Source organism: Nelumbo lutea, chromosome 1 (genome assembly GCF_056320005.1).
Source record: "Nelumbo lutea isolate HS-2025 chromosome 1, American lotus-T2T, whole genome shotgun sequence".
Taxonomy (NCBI): domain Eukaryota; kingdom Viridiplantae; phylum Streptophyta; class Magnoliopsida; order Proteales; family Nelumbonaceae; genus Nelumbo; species Nelumbo lutea.
In genome coordinates this window covers 33186004-33198139 of record NC_142684.1, presented here as the reverse complement: position 1 = coordinate 33198139, position 12136 = coordinate 33186004, and the positions used below count along the sequence as shown (strand labels likewise).

At 38.3% G+C, this 12136-nt stretch overlaps 1 protein-coding gene across 1 annotated transcript in view; it reads right to left on the bottom strand.

Moving 5' to 3' along the window:
- The window catches only part of PUR7 (purin 7), a 33429-nt gene extending 21739 nt beyond the window's left edge, over nucleotides 1–11690 (bottom strand). The window contains exons 1-6 of the mRNA XM_088964084.1: nucleotides 11178–11690; nucleotides 10978–11079; nucleotides 10628–10757; nucleotides 8642–8734; nucleotides 8473–8561; nucleotides 1513–1593 (exon numbers count right to left, since the gene is read on the bottom strand). Of these exons, the coding sequence (XP_088820210.1) occupies nucleotides 1513–1593; nucleotides 8473–8561; nucleotides 8642–8734; nucleotides 10628–10757; nucleotides 10978–11079; nucleotides 11178–11486 (804 nt within the window). The 5' untranslated portion in view covers nucleotides 11487–11690. The remainder of the gene's footprint in view (nucleotides 1–1512; nucleotides 1594–8472; nucleotides 8562–8641; nucleotides 8735–10627; nucleotides 10758–10977; nucleotides 11080–11177) is intronic.
- Between the last annotated feature and the right edge of the window lie 446 nt (nucleotides 11691–12136).

Here is a 12136-nt window from a genome sequence, read left to right as displayed (position 1 = left end):
CCAAAAGTATCCTTTCTGAATTAAGAATAGAAGAATGACATGAATGACTCTTATGCTCGTTGTTTGGGCTGCCCAATGACAGACTGGCCTTTGGTACATCTTGGTTTACCTTCGGCTGGTAATCCCAAGTCAAGTAATTTATGGAATCCAGTCTTGGTTAAATTCCCCAAAAAATTGGCCACCTGGGAAAGGTACTAAATTTCTTTGAGAAGGTTAATTACTCTTATCAAGCCCACCTTTGCAAAACTTCCCATGTATTACCTCTCAGTTTTTAAAGCCCCAACATTGATAGCAAAGAGACCACCTTGTCAATTGGAAAATAGTAAGATTAAGGAGGATAAAGGGCTGGGTTTTGATAGATTGATGGATAGGAATGCATCACCATTGGAGAAATAGTTGTCGCAGTTCCCCTTGGTTACAAACAAATAATGGTATGTAATAATCAGAACCATTCATGGCATAGTGGGAAATGCCTGGGAAGTTAGTTTGGATACAAGGTATACACTCTTTTGGTTCTAGGTGGACACCACCATCAGATCTAGCTAGTTTATTTAGCATGAACATCTTCACTTTGCCAAGAGGAAGAATCATGTCGGGATGCACCAGGGCAATAGCCATTTGGACAATGTGGGAAGAAAGGAATGCAAGAAATTTTAAAGGGAAGAATCACTCCAAGGAAGCAATTATAGGTCACTAAGATGAGAGTGAAATATTGGATTAAGACCTTGGATATCTTCACCCTATTCTTGGTAGATGATGTCTTAAGAGGATGGAGATTGGCAGCCAGCTCATCTACCAATAGGATGCCCATAGAATAGCAACCACCAAGTAGTGTAATGAACACATAAAACACAACTTTGATGGAAGAAACATCAGTAACCAGGTCCTAGAGTAGGTGGGGTTTTTTAGGGACAGTAATGGCAGAATCCTAGCACTGTTCACAGGACCAATTGGAGGAGGTAACTCTTTAAGAGCAGAAACAATAGCTGTCTTACTAGGTCTGAAGCTAAAACAATCAATGATTATCGATAAAATAGTGGTAGAAGGGGATTCCAATGTGGTCATCAGTAGGCATAACAGCAACAGTGAGGCGATGTGGCAAAACTAACCAATGACAAATAGGTGGTTGATGAGAAGAATGGAGGTAACATTTCAGTGGGTTCAAATGTTGGCAAATGGAATAGACGATGCTTTGGCAAAATTAGGGGCAATTAGGCAGCAACCTTTTTGAGATAAAATGCAATATTAATCTAAGAAAAGGGAATGTTGGTGTACATCCAGCCTATACCTTGCGAAGCATGGTACTTCGTACATATTTGATTTTTTAACAAGCAACAAAACACGCCAGTTACCTATCAAAACAAAACAACTTCATATTTCTTTAACTTGAATCTAGTTCTATTTTACATGGCTATTCTTAACACAGGCTACCTACTAGTGAAACATCACATTGAAAACAGCAATGAGCAGAAATGCACAACAAAATTAGAAAGAAGAGTTAAGGTTAATCACCTGCCCATATTCAAATAAACTTAATGCTTTTCTACTTGCTTCATCATACTCAGCCTGAGTCATCAGACCACGTTCAATTATCTGGATAGAAAAAATATGCATCATGCATATGCTCAGTCAGCAGTTTATGTAAAGATCGATCCAATAATAAGTGATCATTATAGCAGAAAAATTCCACCATAAAACAGTTACATTTTAAAAATTACAGAACAATTGAAGCCAATGCAAGCAATAAGATATCTTGTAATACTTTTTTCCAACTTGACTAAGGCTTTATTTATTTATTTTTTTATCAATAAGCCTTTAAAATTTTTCATTGCTACTTTATATGTACTTTCTATAGCATTCAATGCGTCCACATTATATTATTTCTAGTATTATGGAAGATAAATATACATTCTGGCATCATGGAATTCAAACAATCAAAACTGTACTTTGTCTATCTCAGACATCAAATAGTGTTAAACAATAAATTGCAAGGAACTGAACACTTAATAGATGCGAACCAAGGAACCAAATAGGGATAATATTGGAAACTCTAGACAGTTCAGAAAATGTTATTGAGTAATAGTATCAAAAGAGTGTCCTAGCAGTACAAAGTCCTTCAGTAGAATTGGCTTAAATAATGATCAAGGATTCACCCCAACAGATAATAACTTATTGACCAACAAATATAGGAACCCAAATGCCATTATCATTTGCAATTTTATTATTACTATTAAACTAGTATTAAAACAGGCCTTATTTGGTAGAACTCCCTATAAACTTTTTGGCAGAAAAAACCACAAAAACGTTTAAATAAACATATTGTTAGATAAAATTGAACATATAGGTAGGACTGTCAATGGGTCGGGTCCGACCAAAAGGACCCGAACCGATTGGGGTTGGTTCCAGGTCCTAATATATTGTCCCAATTATTATCAGGTCAGACCCAAATTTCCCAAAAACCGATCAGTTCAGTTCTGGGTCTAAAAATTACAGACCCTATTGGTTCTGGTTCGGTTCCAGGTCCTTAGTATTTCTTGTCGGATCAGTTCTGGTTCTAACTGGACCTGTGCCATTGACAGCCCTACTTATAGGAGGACCAAAACTAAAAAGAGGAACAGGTTTGGGTGTTGGGTCATCACCAGGCTCAAACAACCAGCAGAGAAAAAAGGAAACACAAGAGAGATGGAGGACAGAGAAGACAAAAGCAAAGATTCAGAGAGAGGAGAAAATCAAACATTGGCAATACAAACAAGAGGAGCAGACTTCTGTGGTCAACCATCCCATTAGCAGTTATATGAATGATTTTAAAAGGCTTAAACCTTGAAGGGGAGCATGTGAAGTAACTAGAAGGGAAAGCCAACTAAATTCTTCTGTCCAAGCAAGACTGATCCAAAAATACTGTATTAAGAAGTGAAATAAGTTCATCAGTCATCCAATTCAGTTTTCCTTAACCCTGTCCTCAGTCCCAAAATCCTAAGAATTTCCACTACCATGGACAGAAGAAATTACTTTTCCCTTATTCAAAGAAAGAATATATAGATAGGAATCTATCTTTGAGAGAAATATCCCCAGACCAAACATCTTCCCAAAATAACATTTTATTACCTACACAAGCAACAAATTTGAAATATGGAAGAAGAGAAGGCAAAATGCCATGGATAGATTTCCAAGAACAAGACTGAGATGCCATAGGGTCAACCCCATTTTCCGCCATACCATGAACACTTACAATCACTTTGTGCCACAGCCTATCCTGCTCTATAGGAAATCTGCACAACCACTTCCCCAATAAGGCTGCATTCCTTAGTCTAATATTTCTTATACCTAGGCCCCCTTCATCCTTGCTTCTATAAACCACTTCCCAATCCCATTTCACTAAATGATCTTTCCTTTTTTCACCGGTTCCATAGGAAAGTAGAAAGGAAATAGACAGATAAATTAGCCAGTGTTGATTAAGTAATTCTACCCCCTAGTGAGGTATAATGAAAGCCTCTTTGTGAATCTTTCCAAGACCAGGTACCAAAAGCTATCAAAGCATGGGTTCCACCCCCCCCCAATGGTAATCCCAAGTAATTTAATGGCCACTCCCCAACATCACAACCCAACAAACTAACAAAGCTTTCCACCTCTTCTCCAAACCTATTCACTCCCACTATAGAGTTCTTGCCTCAGTTTAGAATGAGAATAGAAACCCTTTGAAAAAGGGTCACCAATCACTTTGAGTTAACCAGCTCCTTCGAATCTCATTTGCAAAACAAAATAATATCATCTGCAAATTGTAGATGTGTTATCGCCACTGGTTCCCATAACCATTTTTTTACAGTCTTCTGCCACTAGTATAGGAATTTTAAAGACTGAGAGATAATACATGGAGCAGGTTAGCTAGAGCTGAGTTTACCAAGATGATTCTTCCAAGCAGAGCTATATCATTGGCCATTAAGTCACTAAAAACTCCAAAAGTTTGCCATACCTTTCTACCTCTTCCCTTGTAATAACACGTAGATTAGATGTTCATATATGTTCAGACCAGAAGAAAGAGAAGGAAGAGAGAGAGAGGAGAAGAAAAAAGAGAAGAAAAAGAAGGAGAAAAGTCACAGCCGAACTAGAGAGAAAAAATCAAAAACCCTCTAGTCGGCCCTTCTTTTATTTATAATCTTCTAAGATATACAAAGATTACCATTGTGCCCTCACTTAAGTGAGAGCTGCATCAGCTGAGCAGTACATATATAACTAAATATAAAAGGACTGTACTACCCTTGTACAGCCGACTCTAACACTCCCCCTCAAGCTGGTGAGTATATGTCATATAGTCCTAGCTTGTTACATATGTAGTCCACTCTTCTCCAATTCAACCCTTTGGTAAATAGATCTGCTCATTGATTTCCTGTCTTCACATATGTTGTACTTATCACTCCACTAAGCACCTTCTCACGTACAAAGTGGCAATCCACTTCTATGTGCTTCGTCATTTCGTGAAACATTGGATTAGAAGAGATATGAACTGCAGCTTGGTTATCACAGTATAGCTTCATAGGAGTGTCAATCGAGTATCCCATCTCCTCTAGTAAATGCTTCAACCACACCAGTTCGCATGTCGTATGAGCCATAGCCCTATATTCAGCCTCTGCACTGCTTCTTGCTACCACTGTCTGCTTCTTACTCTTCCATGTCACTAAGTTCCCACCAAGAAAAGTGCAATACCCTATAGTGGACCTCCTGTCAGATATGGACCCGCCCAATCAGCATCCGTGTATCCTCTATCTCAAGACTTCCTCCACTCTTATACAACAAACCACTCCCAGGAGCACCCTTCAAATACCTCACAATCCTTAGGACTACCTCCCAATGTGGGATTCTAGGATTCTGCATAAATTGACTCACTACACTGACCGCAAATAAGATATCATGTCAAGTGATGGTTAGGTAATTAAGCTTACCCACCAGCCATCTACCTTCCCGGATCTTCAAACTCCTCACCTGTATCACTACCCAATCTAACATTCAGTTCCATAGGTGTTTCAGCTAGTCTGGCACCCAATAACCCTGTTTCTTGCACCTTACAACCTCTATCCCTAGGAGGTATCTTAATTTGCCGAGATCCTTTGTTTGGAAGTGATCATGCAAGTAAGTCATCAACTTGTCAATTCCTAGTCTGGCACTGCCTATGATAACAATGTCATCTACATATACCACCAAGAGAATCTTCCCAGCATTTGATTCATAGCTGAATAAGGAATGGTCAACCTGACACTGTTTCATTCGAAACTTCTTCACCACTTCACTAAATCTCCCAAACCATGCACGGGGAGATTGTTTAAGTCCATAAATAGCTTTCTTGAGTCTACATACCTTCTCACCCTCCACCTAAGCAACAAACCCTGGTGGTTGCTCCATGTACACCTCCTCAAGAAAATCACCATGTAAAAAGGCATGGGACTCCAGCTTATACCAGATTGGACCTAAGTGCAAGTGGGAGCTGTTAGACAATGTATGCCCTTAGCTCCAATCAGAATGATGTACCTTATGACATTTAATGTAAATGAATAAAGTACATATTCGATTCATGTTATTATGGTGTGTTTCTATGTAATACCCTTAAACTGGACACAAATGAGATTCATGTTAGTTTAGAATCTTCACAGTCGTTGGATAGATCTAAGGAGATTTATCCTGCCAAGGTTGACACTGATGTGCCGCCAAGTTGGTTGGGGTGGCTTGTCTCAGCTACCAGGGTGAGACCTGAGGTACATGCAGTGTGGGTTTTCTTGAAACCCTGAACCAGACCAGAACTTCAATACTACCCTGGACCTTGGAGATAGATAGGCAAAACTAGAATGTTACACCTGACCCCTAGACTCGATTATGATACTGCACTACGTGTCGGATTGGACTGTCTTTGATATGCCAATCAATGAGATCCTTAGAGGGGGTCAAAACCTGGGTATGTTGGGACAGTCCGAGAATTCATCTGAGTGGGTGATCATAGTGACAAGATCAGCCCGTTTGTCGGACAAAGTGAATGATCAGGGATGCACTCTCTCTGATGGAAACCAAAGCTGCTGGCAGCCGATTTCAACAATTGAAATTTGTTTTGCAAAATATATTTATATAGAGATATACATATATATATTATGGTTTCAAAATGTTTGCAAAAGGTTTTAATTCTCAAGATCCATGTAAGTAGAGAGTGCAGCACTATTCCTTGCAGCCAAAGGAGAGGTCCTCTCTTGTCGAGCAGTGTTTAATCATTATGGGTTGAGAGGTTAAGTGTAAGACCATTGAGTCTGCACTGTCACCATCACAAAGCCAGCCCTCTTCGAATTGCGACTAGAGGGTTTTCTACCAACCACATGAAACCACAACGACTGCACTCATTGGACGCATGGAAACCCCCAAAAGGAGAAAACGACCAGTCCTTTTCTTTCTTTTTGGAAAACTCTCTAAATATCAATGAGAATTCTGCAAAACCCTAGAGAGGAATGCACAGAACAGAGAGAAAAGGAGACAACTGATCTGAACTGATTATCGTGGCTTGATACCATGATAACACTCAGATTAGATGTTTGTATATGTTCAGACCAGAAGAAAGAGAAGGAAAAGAGAGAGAGAAGGAGAAGAAGAAAGAGAAGAAAAAGGAGAAAAGTCACTACCGAACTAGAGAGAAAAAATCAAAAACCCTCTAGTTGGCCCTTCTTTTATTTATACTCTAACACCTTGTGTTAATGACAATGATATAGCTCTTAATAAAACTTATTTTCAAATGTGAAATCCTTTCAAAGCATTTTATTAGAAGCTATAAGTTCCTTGCCCCACCCTCACAAAAAAGAAATATGCCATTCACAAATTGTACATCATCATCATCCATGCCTTATCCCAACTATGTGGGGTCGGCTACTATTTCATTCCCGCCAACCCCCCATCCTTTTGATCAAACCTAGATTGTCGACTCTCAAAACCAACCAAATGAACACATCCACAATAGGGGTGTAACTCAAGTTGACAGTTGGCCCGAGTTTACATTTTACACTATTTTGGGATCAAGCTTCTGGTCAAGCCCATTCAAATCTTGACAAAATACCAAGCCTAACCTGACCAAGTTGCACCCCTAATCCACAATGAGTGTAAATAGAAATGGAGATAATAGATCTCCTTGCCTGAATCCCCTTTTGGCCAAAAAAAACTCCCTTCTACCATATCACAAGCCATTTCCGAGTGTAAGTTACATACCCATCCTTTCATGACTCTTTTCCTTAAGCCTTAATGCTATATCACAATAGGAGGGAGAACTTTCAACCCTTGAGATAAGACCTTTGCCATGACCTTATAGAGGCTTCCTACTAAGTTGATTGCTTTGAAGTCTTCAGGATGGTTTGCCTCAAGTTTCTTAGTGATCAAGGCTATAAATGTAGTATTTCCACCTCCCAACAATCCTAAACACTTCAAGTAAATTTCATTTCAACATCTCTAAACAATACTAATAGAAATCCATAGAGTAGCCATCTAGTCCGAGTGTTTTCGATCTTTCCACAGAGAATATTATCCTTTACTTCCCCGAAATCAAAGAGCCTTCCCAATACTACCACCGATTCCCCCTTCAGACTTGGCCAATTCAGCCCCTCCACCACTTTAGATTGTGGAAAGTAGCAATGAAGTGATTCAAAATGGTTTAGAGGCTTCTAGTCACCTCCTCATTAACTACCAATCTAGACACAAAGGCTGTCCATTTACTTCTATTCATTATTGAGTAAAAGAGCATTGAATTCTCATCCACTTCTTTGACCCAAGTACATATAGGACTTCTCTCCAACTGATTTCCTCCCTTCAAGATTACTTTCATCTTAACTTCCACTCTTCTTCAACCATTTGTCTTTGAAACTTCTTTGATCCAATTCTCAATTTGGCTGAAAATTGCCTTTTTGCTTTCCTTTATCATTTCAAAAATCTTCACCCCAATTTTTAATTCTCTTTGAAATATTGCAACTTCTTGCAAAAGGTAAACCATTCACATTTAGTAGTTACTTTTACTCCCATTGATATAAATCATGCACCTCTCCACTTCAACCACCTTGTTCTGGGCAACATCCACTTCAATTGATCTATCCAAGACACCAGAAGTGATTAGCTTGAGGCATCTACTAATCAGTAGTCTTACTTGTACCATTGTTACTAATGTTTTTACTTTTTTTTTCAATAAGTAACTTTAAAATTTGATTAATTAAATAGAATGTGTACATATAATACAGGCAACCCTTCAAGAGGCACTACCTTCCATTCAAATATTTTCCTAAAATTGCAAAACATGTATCCTGTCTCCGTTTTAAGAAATGGGTCAACATTCAAGGACTATTTTTGTTATTAAACAAAAAGAAACTGTAGAATGGTGTTTCATATTGAAAACTTTTTCACCTACAGAAATGGAAAGAACAATTTCAAAGTTATGCCAGATTATCTCTTACAAACAATAAAGCAAACCTCAGTTGGAGTCACAGGAACATCGTGATCTTCAGCCTTAGTTGTTGGTGTGAGGATATTTGCCAGTAGTTTCTGGTTTTTTACCAACCCTGTAATACACTTAACAATTAGATGAGTAAGAAACAGCTACAATAAAAAAGGCCATACTATTTAAACTGGAGAAACGCACCATCGGGGAGTATATTGCCACAATAATTTCTGACACCTTTCTTGTAGACCGTCCATAGTGATGTATCAGTACTTCCAGTCACAAAACCTCTAACTACAATGAACAAAGTTTAGCATGTATCAATCATGATGAATTTAAAGTGAACAAGTGCTAGACAATTCATGCTCAAATAGGTTAAAACGGATGAAAGAAATGATCTGTTAACTTATCATCAAAAAAATTACATGATCATTTCTCTAACATAACAAGAGCAATGACACAAAAATGCTAACATAGAATAAAAGCAATTGAAGAATTACCTATCCAAAAAAAAGAAAATAAACATTGAACAATTACCTATCCAAAAAGGCAATTGAACAAGACAAACACAATTCAAGTTCCAATTTAACTGAAACTTTTTCTCATTTCTGACAAGCATATTTACAATATCTTAAAATAGTTTATTGCTTATGCTTAGTACTCTAACTCAATGTTTATAAAACCAACCAAGAAGCAGAATTGCATTTCCATCCAGGTGGTGGGTCATCAGTTCAACCATCCCGGTCAAAGGGTCAACTCACGATGTTATAAATTAAATAATATAAATATAAAAATAAACAAGGTATACAAAAAATTACAGAAGAATGCATAAAACATAGGGCATGTCTCTAATAATAATCATTATATTAAATAAAAATAAGTATGATATACAAGAATTATTCGTTATTGATTGAAATAAAAATAAAACATAATACAGAGAATAAATGTCTGACCCATGACCCACTAACCAGATCAAACATAACAGTGGTGCAACCGCTAGGACACCAGGTTGTTGATCGATGGTTTTCTGCAAATAAATGGTTTGGAGGTGAAATGGACACAGAAATAAGACCGGGTGAAAAGCCACTAGTTGAGCTCTGAGTTGTAAACACTGCCTTAATTCATATGGTTGACCAATTTCTGTGCTTAACTGGATTAGTCGCATGCCAGTTTGTTGCCATATATGACTCTAATTGGTTTGTCTCTTCATTTTCAGCAATTACCAATACATTGGCATATATTTTGTTACCTTACCAATAGATCATCATGACCCAGCTCAATTCAAATCTAGATTCAAAAATGTTGTTGAAAGGTAACTTCTTTTTGAAGATAAAGGTGATATTTTCATAGCTAGTGAAAAAAAAAAATCAATGAACTTAAAGCTCACCATCATCATCTAAGCCTTGTCCCGACTATATGGGGTTGGCTTCATGAATCCCCACCATTCTAGTTCAGTAGTATATCTAATTTCTCATCACAACCAGGCGTTGTCGTGGTGCTTCACTTTCAGGGAATACCTTAGCATACCTTTGCTCATTTCTCACCACACTTAGGTTAAAGTGTAGCATGTCACGTCCTATGGTCAATATCTAGACATGCCCAGTTGGGGAAGCAAACAATCAGACAATTTTTAGAAACCCTGTGTAAACCGAAATCAATATCTAGTCTTCCAAGGGTCATATCCCTAGATTCTCAAAAAGTCCAAGTTCAAATATCATATCTATAACAATTTCATGTATACTAACCCCCCAAACTCCAGAAAGAGAGTTAACAGACTGGTATCCAATTAAGGGTGGCAACGCCAACTTGGACACTTAACCCAAGCTTAGCTTTCAGTAACAAAAAAGAATCAAAAGAACATCAGAAGTAGATACCACAACCGCTAATAATTCGGAAGGATCAATGGATCCATCATGGTATAAATTTGCAAAAGAAAACAAAAGAAGCACCAACCTAGATTGAGAAAGCATCTTAAATGCACAAAATACAGTGGCTTCTAATAACTCACCTTCGGATAGATAAGATGGAGATACAATTTATCCACTCTCTTCCTTTTCTTTCATTTTTTGTGCAAACAAGTAATTTTTATAACAGGAACAAAATTAGAATCAAGGCAAGGCAAGTTGATAAAAGACCATATGCATGGCAAAAAAAAAGTTAAAAAACCAATCTGCCACAGTAACTCACCAACAAACTCAACCGGGAAAACTGAGCATTTCTTCGCAATTGTAACATTTTTATCAGGAGCTGATACCACCGCATTTGGAGTTATGTGTCGAGTCTTTTCAAACCACCATAAGCTCGTCTCATTAAGAACCTGAAAGTTGTAATACCAAACTGAAGACATCATTCACAAATCCTTGTTTATACCACTAAAATTACATATCACCATCACCACTGAGGTTTTCTCCATTACATTATCTAACCAGGCTTCATTTTTCTATATGAATAAATTAATTAGGAAATTTTAAAAAGACTAGATACCTAAAAGACGGTAGTTTTACCAAAAAAGCTTAGAAGGAGAAAAAAAAAAAGACCTGGCCTTTGAAGGGAATTGAAGCAAGAATTCTATCAAAGGCACTCTGTCGATCAGTTGTGACAAGAACAAGATAATCCCCACCATCATAAATATCTCTAACCTGCAAAACCAACCAGATAGATCAAAACCCATATCCAAACAAAGAATTGCTCCGAGTAAAGACTAGGGTGCCAAATAGAGCAGTGTTAAATACTCAACCTTTCCTATAGTCTTGGATTTGAGACCAGGAACGGTTTGAAGAAGATTGGTCTCAGTGAGACAGTTAGACAACGAGCTCCGGATGGAGCCAAGGACATCGTCTCTACGATGGCTTCTGGTGAGGACATCCAGAGACGGTTGTGGTTGGTTCGACATGACTGAGAGAGACACTATTGGGAGTTCTTTGGTTCTGGGTGTCGTAAAAATCTTATATTGATGCGGACGGAGTGATCGAATGGATGGAAAGAGTGGGGTCTTGCCGCAGTTAAAGGTTTTTGGAGGGTTTATGCCCGGAAGAGACTGCGCCATTCTCTCTTTCTGTTTTTCTGTTGCCCGGAGTCGCAGCGGAGAACAAAAGGCGTAATGTTCTGCACTCAATCTATCTTCTTCTCCCTTCGCCTGTTCCTCACGTATCTGACAGCAGCGTTTGAAGAACACCCTTCTTTCCGGTGTAAGAACTAAGAATGCCCTGCTTTCACGTTTCACATTTCTTCCAGTGGTGTAAAGTGTGCCGCGCCGGTGAAAATTTTGAGGGTCGGCCCGGCACGGCCCATGGCCCAGGCCCATGCGGGCCCATGCCGTGCTGCGGGCCGGTCTGGCCCGTGGGCCGAGCCTTGGGCCAGGTCGGCCGTGCATCGGGGCAAAGTTATTTATTTAAAAAAATTGATAAAAAATTTAAGATTTTAATTTTATATGAATTTTGTGCATACAATTGTTTATATATAAAATAATTAAATAAATTAGTATAATAAAATTAAATTTTTTTTATTTTATTAATATATTATTATATATTTATAATTTATATAATATTATATAATATATAAAACATGTATAAAATATATATATGGGTCATGTCGGGCCGAGCTGTGGGTGGGCCGTGCCGTAGGCCGACACACTCAGTTATATCATGTCGTGCCAACCCGTGGACCTAAAACCCCAGGCCCAGCACGGCCTGCATG